This window comes from Phaethon lepturus, unplaced genomic scaffold, assembly GCF_000687285.1.
Source record: "Phaethon lepturus isolate BGI_N335 unplaced genomic scaffold, ASM68728v1 scaffold8846, whole genome shotgun sequence".
Taxonomy (NCBI): Eukaryota; Metazoa; Chordata; class Aves; order Phaethontiformes; family Phaethontidae; genus Phaethon; species Phaethon lepturus.
In genome coordinates this window covers 172,294-187,054 of record NW_010548315.1, presented here as the reverse complement: position 1 = coordinate 187,054, position 14,761 = coordinate 172,294, and the positions used below count along the sequence as shown (strand labels likewise).

At 34.6% G+C, this 14,761-nt stretch overlaps 1 protein-coding gene across 1 annotated transcript in view; it reads left to right on the top strand.

Annotated features, from left to right (window-relative positions):
* The window catches only part of RYR3 (ryanodine receptor 3), a gene marked incomplete at its 5' end in the record, with an annotated part of 148,768 nt that overhangs the window by 61,690 nt on the left and 72,317 nt on the right, over positions 1 to 14,761 (top strand). Inside the window, 9 exon segments of the mRNA XM_010289925.1 lie at positions 897 to 1,017; positions 3,945 to 4,114; positions 4,790 to 5,010; positions 6,289 to 6,379; positions 7,764 to 7,904; positions 10,224 to 10,387; positions 11,346 to 11,424; positions 12,833 to 12,922; positions 14,343 to 14,492. Coding sequence (XP_010288227.1) covers positions 897 to 1,017; positions 3,945 to 4,114; positions 4,790 to 5,010; positions 6,289 to 6,379; positions 7,764 to 7,904; positions 10,224 to 10,387; positions 11,346 to 11,424; positions 12,833 to 12,922; positions 14,343 to 14,492 — 1,227 coding nt within the window.

Genomic DNA, 14,761 nt, shown 5'->3' with positions numbered 1-14,761 from the left:
AATTTTCCTAAGCTGCTTTTGTGTGCACGGATGAAATATGGTATCTACACCACATGAATACATGGAAAAATATGTAAAATAACTGTTTTGACTGTAATGCCAGCTGTAATAGCTACATGCAAGACTTGGTTACAATGACTTTTGCTTGTCTGTTTAAAATTCTTCAGTAGCATAAACCCATCTGAAAATGCAATATGTATCCCAACACAACAAGGAGCAAGAAATTTGGCTTGTAGCTTCCCTACTTACTATTACCAAAGCTATTAACTTTTTTAGCTGTAAAGCTGTATGTAGCTGTCTGTTGCCAGAGGTAGTAGTTTCATGTTACGAAAATTAGTGGAAGAGATTTTCAGAGACACAGTTTGTGAATACCTAATTTCTGCTAGAAGTTGAAATGAATTGGTCACCTTGTTGTTAATGCCTTTTGAAATTTTTACTGCATAAAAAAATTGAAATAGAAAACTAGAAATAGACACATCTATTTCTAAATGTAGAAATATGCCTAGATACACCAGACAAGTTTGCATATGTCCGTCGTATAAAGAGGCAAGCTCAAAACCTGGCACTGTAAGTTCTGTAAGTAACGTGAGTCTTTCAGAAATTTTCAGTTTCATCACTTTATCTGATTGTTTTAGGAATCTTATCAATGTGGGGAGTGTTTGTGTTATTGGGAATTTATAATATTGTGAAATTATTGATATGATATCAAAATTGGACAGATTCAAAAGTAGAATAAGCTAAAAATCAGCAACTCCATTAGAGCATTTGGGTAAATGGAATTTCTGAGCGTTTTTTTCCAGTGTTTGAAAAAAAACATATTAATATCAGTATTTTGAAGAAGTTTTTCTTATGTCCCTCAGTACTAAATTTCTTAATTTTTAAACTTTTTCTGACAGCTTATTCAAAGTGGAAAAGGGGAAGCTATTCGAATCAGGTCAATCCTTCGATCTCTAGTGCCAACTGAAGATTTGGTTGGGATTATAAGTATACCCCTAAAGCTGTCGACAGTTAACAAAGGTAACTTCAATACTTTTTATTAGACCAGTTCATCTTTTTATAAAAATAGTTTGGCACATAAGCCTTCAGGTGTAAAATAGAGCATTTTTGTTAGAGTTGAGTACAGGCAGAGAACTGTTTTTCAGATTTTAATTAGATGTGTATCAATTGGAGCTGCTCTAGTAGGACAGGAACTTACTCCTGTGGAGCAGAGAATGTAAGAACATAAGAAATACTTTACAGGATCACACTAATGGGCCGTCCAGTTATTTGTTTAGAAAGATTAGGGTGCACCTCTCTGCCCATTAATATCTTTTTCTGGACCTGATGTCCAAGAATGTATCTAATCCCTTTGGAATAATGTCTGTACCCACAAATTCCTGTGGCAGTAAATTCCAGAACTTCACTATTTGCTACCGAAAGAAGCATTTTAAGCACCTCTTTATGTTCTACTAATTTTAGTGTAACACCCTTGAATTGTAGTATTTGGGGATTTGGTGTACAGCAGTTCTTCATTCACCTTGTCAACTACATTAATAATTTTCTAAATCTCAGTTATATCCGTTCTCAGTCTTCATTTTGCCGAAATGAAGAATCTCACCTTTTCTTAGTCTTTATCATAAGACAAGTGCTCTGTTGCCTGAATCATTTTAGTTGCCCTTCTGTGTACCCTCATTATCTCTATTCTGGAGTCCTGAGATGTGGAAAACAATTGTGAGATGTACAGAAAATGCGAGCAGGTTGTGCTGATAATGTGGGCACACAATAGTTTGGTTTATGTATTAATTTTCTGTTTTATATAGCAGGAAAGTGATGCCCCCTCTCATATTCTGAATAACCCTTTCTGATGGTGCCCAATATCTTGTTGGCTTATTTGGTCGCTGCTACACATTGGACTAATGGTTTCACAGAATTTTAGTGGTGACCTCAGGATCTCTGTGTAATGTCAGTTCCAAGCTGAGTATCATGTAGGCGTGTCTTACTTTTCTGTAGATGCATTAGCTTAGAGTTGTCTCCATTGACGTGCAGCTGTCTCTGCCTACTCAGTTCGTACAGACGAATTTAGATTTGTATACAGACTTTTCGGCTCCTTCGTTTGTTTCCTTCTCTAAGTCACTGATAACTCAGTATAGAGTCCTGTTTTCCTTGCTGGATTAAAATGTTGCACGTGCACATTGCCTTTTAATTGCCTTTCTAGTTTCTTGGAACTGTGCTGTTTATTTCTTCCCTGTCCTTTCCAGAGGAAGTGGAAACCAGGCATACTATCTTTGGGGTAGTCCTGATCTGAAGAAAGTGCTCTTCCGCACCTATTGTCTTTTCCCCAATTTCTAGGTATAATGTTCCACTTTGACCTCTAATGTTCAATCCTAGATGCCTGATTTCTTTTTTATTCAGGTGCAGGCTATTTCTGTACTTTTTCATCTTGTCCCAGAAGAATTCCCCCTTTTATAATCAATGTAACTAAATCCCTCTTCTCTACACCACTCTAACCCATCCTTTGAGATCTTTGCCTGCCTCCCATAAGGTATAGACAAATTATCATGGAATCCCCTTACCCATCATGAAGCCACCCAGCTTAGTGTCTAATATAGCAATCTCCCACTTCCACTCCTTGCTTCTGCATATCCTCGGAGAGCCTGTCTACCACAGGAGAATCCTATGTGCAGTGGGACATACTGACATAGGGTAGAGGAGTGGTTCTTCTCTTAAGAGATTAGATCCATCCTTCATTCCCAGGTAGAAACACTCCTTCCCCAAGACTTTCATCCTCCTTGGTACCCCAAGGGTTGCCACTGTGGAGTTGAGGCTATGCTGATCTGTTGCTGTAGGACCTGTCTGTTTCTCTTACTACTCTGATTCATCCATTCTCCTCTGGGGAATAAGACTACTCTCTGAAGACCCAAACATTATGTACTATATGTACACATAGAAAACCTGAACCCAGGGCATGGACCTGCTGCTCTCTCTGCATCCAACTGTGTAGCTCCCTATCTGTACATGGATCACTACCTGTCATTGAGGTTGAATTTGAGTTTTTGTCGGTGGAACTAACAGCCTTCTTAACACTACCTATTAAAGGGAAGTAAGTGAAGACTCTTGAGTTTTCACCCTCTTCAGTCTGGAACTCAAAAATAATTCAAAATCGGAGTTCACAGTGCAGAGGTGTGTTGATGATGGTGTTCCTGCTTGTTATGTGACTATTGATTCTTTCCTAGAAGTGGTCAGTGTAGTTATCCAGGGTGGATTTATTTCCGCAAAATAACTTCTAAGATAACCACACAAACTGAAAATTTCTATAAAGCATAAACTCAGTGGAGGATGAGGTTTTTATGGCATATGATCTCCATGTTTCCTATTAATTTCTCCATTATCCATGGACTATAAAATGCCAGTCATTTTCTTCTAGGGAAAAATAACTTCATCCTCCTTCACTTCCTACTGTTGTCCTTTCTGTTTCACAAGAATTGTCTGTTCCCATTTGCAGTCAGAAGTATTTTATCTGATACACAGTTAACTGCTGTGTTATTGTTGTCTTCCCCTTGGATTCCATGTTCTTTCTAGTCTAGTTTACATGAGAAAAAAATTAAAATGTTTAACCTTCACAATTACTATATATTTTTAATATTTTAATAATGCAGTGATATTTATCTTTAGTTTTACCATATAAACATTCTCCATAATAGTAATGAAACAAGTAGAATACTTTGCCATTTATTCTTAAGCTTTCATTTAAGAGTGAAAGATTAATAAATTGCAAAATAATGGGGTTTTTGAAATAATAAAAACTTAGTATTTTTTTCCAGCATACAAGAAAACAGAACAAGAATATAATTTTTACTGAACATGTGATTTTACACATTAAATGTAATTATAGTGTCTTTCGTTGTCTTGGTGTTTCTTGTTTTGTCATTACATGGTATTAAAAATTGCATTATATATTTGTGTAGATGGTACAGTAAATGAGCCAGACATGTCTGCAAATTTCTGTCCTGATCATAAAGCACCCATGGTACTCTTCTTGGACCGTGTCTATGGTATTAAGGACCAAAGCTTCCTCCTTCACCTACTAGAAGTTGGATTTTTACCAGACTTAAGAGCCTCTGCTTCTTTGGATACAGTAAGTATTTCGCTATGGAGTTTAGGTGCAATTGTTGGATACAGTAGCTCTGTAAGTGTAAGAAATGGAATTTCAAGTCAAAACAGCTTTTAAAAAAATAAGCGTGGTATAGGCTTGCTAAAAGCACCAACAGTAATAATTCAATTACTGTTAATTTGTAGTGCTTAAGTCTGATCATAAGCATTTAGTACCACCTTACGAAGCAGCAATGTAATGTAGTTTAAAAACTTTTAATACAGGCTTACATTAATTATACAGTAAGTACATTGGATATACTGTAATAGGCTTAATGATTACATTTATTTCATGTGTGCTTCTGAGAATTACACTGAAAATTCATACATGTGTAGGTATGAAGAAATTAAGTGAGATTAAAAGTGCTACTTAATGCTTTGTGGGTTTTGCTAACCTGTTTAAAGAAAGAAGCTGCATATTCTTTTTTGCTCCTATTGGTTTAGAGTGCAGTGAGGCAAGAGATAGGAGATAAGTGGATGACTTGGATTTTCTCAAGTTCAAAAAAAAATAGCTTTTGTCCCCGTGTGTATACTGGAATATCATGTTAGCACTCAACCGTTAAGGAGACTTAAGGAGTATTTAATTGTTATGTTGTATGGACTTCATATTTAGTAACCTTTATTCCATATGATACTAACAATCATTTACTGCTTCATACAGGTTTCTCTAAGTACCACAGAGGCAGCTCTCGCACTAAATAGATATATTTGCTCAGCTGTGTTTCCATTACTCAAAAGATGTGCTCCCCTCTTTTCCGGAACAGAGCATCACGCCTCTTTGGTTGACTCCATGCTTCACACAATATATAGGTTATCCAAGGGACGATCCCTTACAAAAGCACAAAGAGACACTATTGAAGAATGCCTACTTGCTATTTGCCAGTATGTATGATACCTGTATACAAATCGATTTCTTTTGTGTAGTATATGTATTTTAGTAATTCATTTTTTTGTGTATAATATAGAACTAAGATAATTTTATTCTTGCATTAAATAAATGACCAGAGTGTATGACAGGGTTGGGGTTTTTTTCCTAAGAGAAAAAAAATTTGTTTTTTCCATTATGGGTATTGCATTATACAAGCTGTCATGTTGATATGAGCTTTATGGCAATACAGGATAAATTCTGATTATTTGTAAAAACAAAACCCCAGTAAGTACCCAAAATGTTCTGGCAAGTCTTGACAGTGAGTGTGGTGTGGATTTAAGGGATCAACATGTTTGTGTTTCTGATTGTGGTTTGAAGAACCTTGGCCATAGTTTAAAAAAACAACTAACAACAACAACAAAAACTGCCCCCCGCTCTCCAAATCCTAAAACTGATCCTAAAACTGAACTGGGTACTGAAGTTATATCAGGAATTGAAATGTGTATTTGCCAGCTGAATCATAATTCATGATCTTTGTCATAAACCGTAGTGCTACTTGTCTGTGCAGTAGACTGTGAAATTAGTAATGCAGTGTGCATTTTCAGTTCGTGCATAGCACTGGACCTCTTCCAAAAAGACGATATAGTACAAATGGAAAAGATGTGCAAAAGCCTAGCAAGAGGGATCAACAGAAGAGATAATTTTGTGCCTTTGGAATAGCTTAGGAGACCACGAATCTTCAGCCTGAAAAACTGATGACTAAGGGGGAGATATGAAAGGAGCATTTTTACATTGATTTTTAGTCTATAGATCACTGAAATTAAATAGCTAGAAAAGACATGCTGGGTAATTTATTGAGTCTTCCAGTTGAGATTTATTTCTTATAAGAATAAGTATAATGTATTTCCCAGATCAGTTTCAGTTAGGAGCATTTTGTTGCTTTTTACTGCCGTATCAGAAACCATTCTGTTAGGATAATATTCCATTTCTTTTGCTTAGATTGTTTCCTCTGTGTATTCTGGAAAAAAACCCAGTACCCTTCCCGCTGCAGTCATATGGCACAATCATACATGTTATCTATTCGCTTAAGAGAGTTCAGAAGTAGCACATCCTTCTAATATGTAGATGAGGCATAGTTACATTACTTAAGCACCTACCATTGGTTTTTCAAAATACTTTTAATGAGTGATTTGAATTCCAGTATGCAAATTGATTTCAATTTTTATTTCATTTTCACTGGGCTGTATGAATTTTACTAAGAACTTTTATTTTTATTTTTTCTTAAATTACAGCCACTTACGTCCTTCTATGCTACAGCAGCTGTTGAGAAGGCTAGTTTTCGATGTGCCCCTACTCAATGAATACTGTAAAATGCCTCTCAAGGTAAATGCTTTACTTTCTGTTTGTGCATTCAGCATAAAACTTTCTTCACAATAATCTGTGATCGTCATGTTTTTAAAAACAGAATGGAGCAGGGTGAAGAAATGTGAAATGACTTCTTAACTGAAAATAATGTTACTGTTTTATGAAGTCTTTCAAATTGAATGTAATTATTAAAGGTTTTCTGAAATCTTGCCTAATGCAAACAGTGTGTAGTAAGTTGATTATGCTATTTTGTTCAGTGAATTGTTGACTTTTTCAGTTAGCATTATCTTGATGTTTCTTCTTCTGCCATGTGAACTATAATAACTCTTGATAGGATACATAGGCCAGGAATAAATTTTGAGTAGAGTCTACAGAGAATAGAATACAGGGAACAGAATTCACCTTTTATTTTTGAGCAGTCTTTAACTGAAGTCTTATCCATCTTCTTGTTCTGTAAATAGAGAATTACAATTGTGAGATGAGAAATAACTTTTATTAGAATTTTTCTGTCAGGTTTGCCTCCTGTTCCTGTTGGGATAAAAAGGCCTGATTTTAGGTCTGCAGGTCTTTTTATGGCAAAATTGAAATTCTGTCATACTCTAAAGCTGAGCTGCCAGATTCACAGACATATTCTGGAGCATCAGTAATTTTGGAGCAAAGGTGTGGTGAAGAGGGAGTGTTTGATTTGGTTTTTTTATTTTTCCTTCGTGAACAAAATTGCAGGAAAAATTAAAATGTCAAGATTCTAGTCTGATGCTAAAAGGAATTTCAGAATTTCCCCTGTGATAGGAATTTTTAGTTCTAAAGAAGAAATAGGTAGAAATTTGAAATGGTGTGGAAAGTGCACCAATAATCATGTACGCTATCTCTTTAACTGGTATGTTACATATTGTCTGTACAATAGTTCTTTGCATAGGTTTTTCCAGACATGAGCAGGCACGGCTAATGTCCCTAATGCTACCTAATACTGAGGCCATCAACTACAAGTGACAGACGTAAAATCAATTGGAAGTTGCAAAACTTTCTACCAGCATCTATCATGTCTTGTTTTATATACCCATTTAATTGTGTCTGGTTTTGTCCTTTGAGCTAATCTGTACTCAAATGGTGACAAACCTGAAATTTTGTAATTTTGCTACTCACTGTCATCACTGAGAATCCCACAGCAGTATTTGGGGATAATACAGGCTTTGTACTTTCATGGTATGGGCTCTACTGCTCTCCCAAAGGAAAAAGAAGAAAAAATAGACCATTTTTATGAGACATTAGAAATGAAGAGACAGAAATAAATAGTAATAGTCATGTAACTGTTTAAACAGATACTGGCAATTCAGACGTCACTAACCATTATGTTGTTTTGTTAAATATCAATGTTTTACATTTTATTTTCTTGAAAATCTAGCTTCTGACAAATCACTATGAGCAGTGCTGGAAATATTATTGCCTGCCTTCAGGAATGGGAAGCTATGGAATTGCAGCAGAAGAAGAATTACATTTAACGGAAAAACTTTTCTGGGGAATATTTGATTCCTTGTCTCATAAGGTAATGACTGTAATTCATATTACAGTATGGGATGACTATAAAAGCATTACAATGATAATTTGCTGTGCCAAGGGCAGAAAGTCCCTATTTTAACAAATCTTTCACCTAATTATGGGAGGTATGGCAATGAATGCTTTTAATGAAGTAACTTTCTAATGAAAAATGGAATGCTGAATCTTGAAAGATTCTCTTCAATGTCAAATCTTTGTCTTGATATACCTATATAGCCTTATAGTAGTAACATAAAGCAGATTGCTTGCTGCACTAGCAAGTCAATGTTGTCTCCTATCTTAGCTCTACTAAACTTCTAAAAATACTTTTTACTGACATAAAACTAATTTTAAGAAATGTATGTATATGCTTGTCAAATTGTTGGTGTATGCACGGAACACTTACATTGTCTGTTTTCAAACATACATTTGTGGTTTTTCAGTGTTCTGGTTATTGCCCAGCTTAAGAAATACGATGCAATATTCTTCGAAGTAAACATTTTTTCCATTTTCCTGTTCCCAAGTGTGTTTCTTGGGATTTTTTCATTTACTCATTTTTTCTCCGAGGAAGAAAAAGTTGTATTTCTGATTGGATAAATACCTTAGTGAGTACATACATTTTGTACTTGATTGGGCTCAAAAATCAGGTTCCAACTATGGGACAATAATGAATTTTTTATTGCATCTCACTGAATTTATGTTCCAGTTCTAATGAACAGATTTAGATGATTGCTTCTCTAGCATTCTGATTTACAGTATGGAAAATAACATTGTCTCTGCATTATTCTAAAATGGCTTTTTAAGCCCTGTTTCTATTTGATTTTAGTGACATTTACCTCTCTCTTACTGCTGTCACAAGTACAAAGAGTGTCAGGAGGGCCTGACAATGAAATGTTTCCAATTAGTGTGTCTTAGCTTTTTACACATAAATGAAGATGATGTTTCTGCCAATATTGGTGGTCCTTTATAATAGCATTTTCATTTTTCTGTAAATGGTTGTTAGTCCAATGAAAGAACAGTTGTGTAAATCTGCTGAGCTACAGTATTGTCCATTGTTCTGTTTGTACTGAGATATTTACAGGTTTGGTATTTTCATGGCTTCCAGCTGCTTAGCAGAAGAAATTTACCCTGTGATCTTACTTCTGTTGTTTGTGCCATACTCATTGAAGAATGTTGCAACAAAACTAGAGGAAGTTAAAGCCTCAAAATTTTAGGCATTCTGCTTGCTGTGATATAAACATATAATTTTATCAGCAAGTATTTTCACTGGACCTTAAAATTGTTCTTCAGCATTTTCTTGACACAAAGTAGTCATTCAGATTTATAAAAGCGTATAGTCTTTCTATTTTTAATAATGAACCCAGAGAAATATTTTTGCAGTGTAAATTTTTTTCCCATAAATGCTTGTGATGCCTGTGCTGAGTAAAATTTATTAAATAATTACAATAGCATCAAACTTTTGCACTGTAGTGGTCATCAGTAGATCTTAAAGACTTTTAAAGCTATCTCATTATGCCCATTTTACAGATGGGGAATCTGAAAGATAGAGATGTTGGGTTTTTTTTTTTCCTAAGCATACTAAGAATGTTCTTTGAGAGCTGGAAGGAGAATCGTGGCCTACAGTGATATGCTGCTACTTCTTGTAGCACATGTTTTTTATAATCCAGTGTGTAACAACTGACCGTGAATACATTTCACGGCAAGTTACTAAGGATAGATTCTTCAAATGTAATTCCACCTTATATTTTTATATATCAAGTGCTATTATGTTCTCTCCAGAGCCAAAATGACTATTTAGAAGAGCAAACGTGCTAGTTCACCTCTTAGCAGGACAATTTTGAAAAACAATGAACTGACTTTGCTACAGTAACAGACAGTTTCCTTTAACCAGCATGATTTAAACTGAAATAGATTAGGGGAAAAGAGGGAGAAATGACAATGGTTTCCGCAGTTAAGGTAGGAATTAGTCATTTTGGAAATAGGACACTATTTTATAGGTGATCATACTTCTATAACTAGGCAAACGACCCTTGATTCTTCCTATGTAGGCCTTAATGGCCCAAAGAAAGTTAGAGAGTCATACTTGTATTTTATATACTCACAGAGTGTCAGCATACTCATGTTAATGAGTAGTCTTAAAAATGTATCAAGTTGATATCTAGAAAAATAGATGTCATGCAGCAATAATTTTGCTCTATGCTTAATTTTTAAATGTGCTTTACTGTTTGTTTGTATTTTCTAATATTTGTACATATAGCTGCTTGGTTTTCACTAACATTTTGCATGTTTTTCTATTGGATTTTCCAACCAGTTCCTATCTCTCCTGCAGAAGTATGATCCAGAGCTCTTTCGAATGGCTTTGCCTTGTCTAAGTGCTATAGCTGGTGCCTTGCCCCCTGATTATTTAGATACACGAATTAGGTCAACTTTGGAAAAGCAGACTTCAGTGGATCCAGAAGGAAATTTTGATCCCAAGCCTGTCAGCACAGCAAAGTGAGTCATATAAATCATAGTCATTTCCTTTCCTTAAATATTTTTATATTATTCCTTATTAACATTTTTTTTCTCCTTTGTAGGAAGAGTTGGCTGGTGACTGACTTTTTAATGATATTAATACCTTTCAGAAGTAGTGTAGGGATTTTTTGCTTCCTTCTGCCAAATGCTTCACTGCAACATATCCTGGTTGCCAAATATAAAACATATTCTTCTCAGCACTGTACAGATGTTAAGTATTTCCACATTATATCTGCTGAGTACATAGTAAATTCTATACTACTATGTACCTTATTACCTAATAGTTCAAACGTTTGGCATATATACACCTGTAATACGTTTGATACTGTCATTGTTTAGAGTGTGCTTATGACAGTTGGTTCAAGATCGTCAAAATCTGGTAAGTGATTCAATTGGCCTATTGCCCGATTTTTGTGAAGTCTTCACTTAGTTTTGAGAATTGATTTGTAGCAACCTGATACAGAAAAATAAGCAAATCATGTGTGATGATTTAATAGCTACTTGGCCTTCCTAGTAATCTTGTGCTTTTAAAATACAGATTTTCTGTTCGAGAACTGAGGATCACTAGTTGATTCTTGCTATTAAAGTCTTACCCCTCCATCATTATGCAATGTGAAACATTCGTACTAATATTTTCCTGTATAAAGAATTACCAAGAAAAATACCTGTAGGTTATGATGAACAGGTTTTTTTTTTCTTGTGATTTCAGTGCTAGCAAGTACAACTGTTATGTATTTGAAGATTCCCTGTAAATGCCATTATAGCTCTGCTTTGTTTTGTGGTGTTTCTTGTAAAGAAAGTGGAATTGCAAAGCCAAATGTCTTGCCTTCATCGGGAAGTGAAGCATTTCGATTAGTGCTATATTATACTGACTTTTTTAAATAAATCAGAGTGCAGTAAATTATGATTGAATGACCATACTCCCCTTTGTTTACAGCCTTGTACTTCCTGAAAAGTTGGAGTATATTGTCAGCAAGTATGCTGAACATTCCCATGATAAATGGGCCTTTGATAAGGTAAGGAATTATTTTAAGACTAGCAAGTGTCAGAATAGGCCTAGTAAATAATACCTGGGGTGAATATCAAAAAAAACCCTGGACAATTTAACTGATAGACACTTGGTCAGAGTACATTAATGTCTGCATATTTCTTTAGGCATATGTGGAAGAAACCTTTTGCTCAAGAAGATGCATTGAAATTTGTCACTTTTTCAAAGTAGACAGAATTTGTTAGGACAAAGATTTGAGGGGAATGAAAAAGGGGCACTCAGTTTGGGTTTTGTGGGTTTTTTTAATTTGTTTGGTTTTTAAACTAAGAATACATAGATCTTAGCTTCATTTTGCCTGGTAATGATATTTTTTCACTGAGAGTCAGCAATTGAATTTTACTGCAGCAGCTCTGTGATTTAACAGAGTACCTGGGAAGTCTAGTGTCCTTTTTTTATTTTAGAAAATGTAGATACAGCTTTTTTTTCTTTTTAGCTTTAAGACAGCTGTTATGTATTGATTTCCCCTATAATTTTCCAGGTGCTCTGTCACTGTGTTGTGTTTGTTTCACTACTTCAAAATAGTTATAAGACAAGACAGTATATCCTAAGTGATTTTTTTATATCTTTTTAATGCTACAGTGAAGCGTTTAATAAAGGCCTTTTTAGTGTTACATTTTTCAAAGATATTTTAATGTTAATAAATATAACTTTTAGAGTTAAATTTGAGCAAAATGAAGTTTGATGGAGTTGTTGCAGTTTTTGACAACTATGTTGGAAGTGTTTGGATATGAGTAACTCATTCAACCCAAGTATGAATTTTAAACCTCTTCCATTGAAGGAAAAAAAATGGAGGGTGGGGTTAAGAAACTTACTGTAACAATAACAAATTAATAGCAATTTTATAGAACTGTTACATAGAAATAATAATTCTGTTGTTGTGTGTGGTTATGTATGCAAATTTGTAGAGAAAGGTATACATATATGGATATACACACATTAATCTTAAACCATAAATTTCAGTTAATATTGTTTAAGGTAAAGGATTTGTTAAAGTTGCAGTCTTTAGAGCTTGATCTGGTAACGTTACATTTTCTTCTCTGTGTTGATGACTTTAACCTCCCAGAGAATAGAGACACTTTTTTTACCTTAGCTAGTTCCATCTCAGTGCATGAGTCTGTTTGAAAGGGGCCAATGTATATTAGGCTCAGAACTGGTTGCATGAGACCTACTGCTCATAGGTGGCATCTAATCTCTCTGGGCCATGTTTTGTTCTCATATATCCACAGATGGATGCAGGCTCTTATAACAGAAATTTCTGTGGCACTGGGTACCTATTGGAGTAGATTAGCAGTTCAATATGACAGACTAAACTGGCCAATTTGCTGTTACTTATCTATGTTGTTCTCATCTTATTTTAGTATATTTACTTTTTTCAGACTAATAGTGGATGGAAATACAGTGTTTCACTGGATGAAAATATGAAGACTCACCCATTAATAAGACCTTTCAAAACTTTAACTGAAAAGGTAATAGAGGAAATTTCAGCGACATTAATACAAAGTAGATTGATTTGTGTACTTTTTAAAATACATTGCAAATATATGCTATAAAAGGAAGAGAGGCAACCTAGAATTCTTACAGTTAATAATAGCAGCATCTATATGCTAAAGTGGTTGTTTAGTTAACCTCACACAGAGTCTTGCATAATTTGCTTCCTTTAGGCAGTCTTCATAGGCCTGGGCCAATTTTAGTCGAAGTACCAATGGCACAGGGTTTTCAGTCCTTCATGGATGAGGAATGACTGGCAGCAACTCCTGGGTTTTAGATGAAAGTGTAATTTAACATATCTGAAAGCAATTTTATCTTCAAGAAAGATGGTGGAAAAATTTAAAGGAAGATGCTTCAGTTCTAAATGGAGAAAAACATTTAAACTATTTTGAATTCAGTTTTTATTTTAATTTCTTGACTAGGCATGAATATCTTCATGAACTGAATTTGAATTCTGTTACATATGTTTGCAGTGATTCATTGGGTGACTTATTTAAGTCAATTACATTTGTCCCTCTTTACCACACTTTTCCTGTTCAGAAAATGGAGATGAAAAAAATCAAGGGGGATTTAAAAGGTTTAGCTTCCCAAGGTTTGTAAATTGCTTTGAAATCTTTGGAGAGGAGCTGAAGAATTGTTGGTTGAGTTGTTATTGAACCAGTTCAAAGAGAATTTTTTTAATTGACTCATCTTAGAACTTTTGAAAGTAAAAATGAGGTCTTTCCATACAAACTGTCATGTTAAGTAACTGTCATAAAAATTCTTATTTATGTGAGAACTGATATAATTTTATTAGGTTGATTTGAGAAGTCTTAATATGACGTACTCAGAATTTTCTTTGCCACAACTTTTCAGATTTTCTACAATACCTTTACTTTTCAAAGGAGTGTTGGAATGCAGGCTGTTCCCTAGTTTTTTATCGATGGCTGTATTTATATGAGGAGGTATATAGGTCAGTAATGTTCTGTATCCGTGAATGGATATAAATATAGGAAGACTAAAAAAAGGCCTTGTGTGCTGATGCATTCAAATGTATATACTTGCCTAATTAATTTCATAACACTTGTAGTGCCATCCATTTTTTATTATTTTGGGATGGAGGTATCAATTAATAAGTTTCCAGTTACAAACTGCATTACTGCTCCAGAGCTCACTTGAGTGCTGTTAGTTTGTAACACATATCCCAGCAATAAATGCCACTAAGAATAAAACAAAAAAAATTTGTAAGTATTTTAAAGCTTCTTTCTCATATAACAAGAACTATATTGAGTCTTCAGATATAATATACAAATTTTGTTTACTTTTGTGGCATGTGTCAATTTATAAAAGACAGAATATTGTTATTGAGTTTTTGCTACTTGCTAAATACAGATAAATTTTACATTATTTTCTTCAAAGGAAAAGGAAATTTATCGTTGGCCTGCTAGAGAGTCACTGAAAACCATGTTGGCCATGGGATGGAGCCTAGAAAGGACCAAGGAAGGAGGAGAAGCAATAATACATCAGCGTGAAAACGAAAAGCTCCGCAGCATATCTCAGTCTAGCCAGGTAAGACGGAATTGCTTAAATATACAAAGCAGAAGACTTGTTTGTTAATTTACTAAGACATTATACAAAATTATGTTAATTTTATATTATTTTTAATTAAAAGAAACTTTTAGTGTTAGAGTTCTGAAATTGGAAGTCATGTCACTATAATAAAAACTGTGCAGTAACACTAAAGAGGGGATTGCAAAAAGACCGCTTTTAAGATGATAAGGCTGTCAGAGACCATATCTATTAATTTTTTCAGAAGGCCTGAAGAGAGTTTTCATACA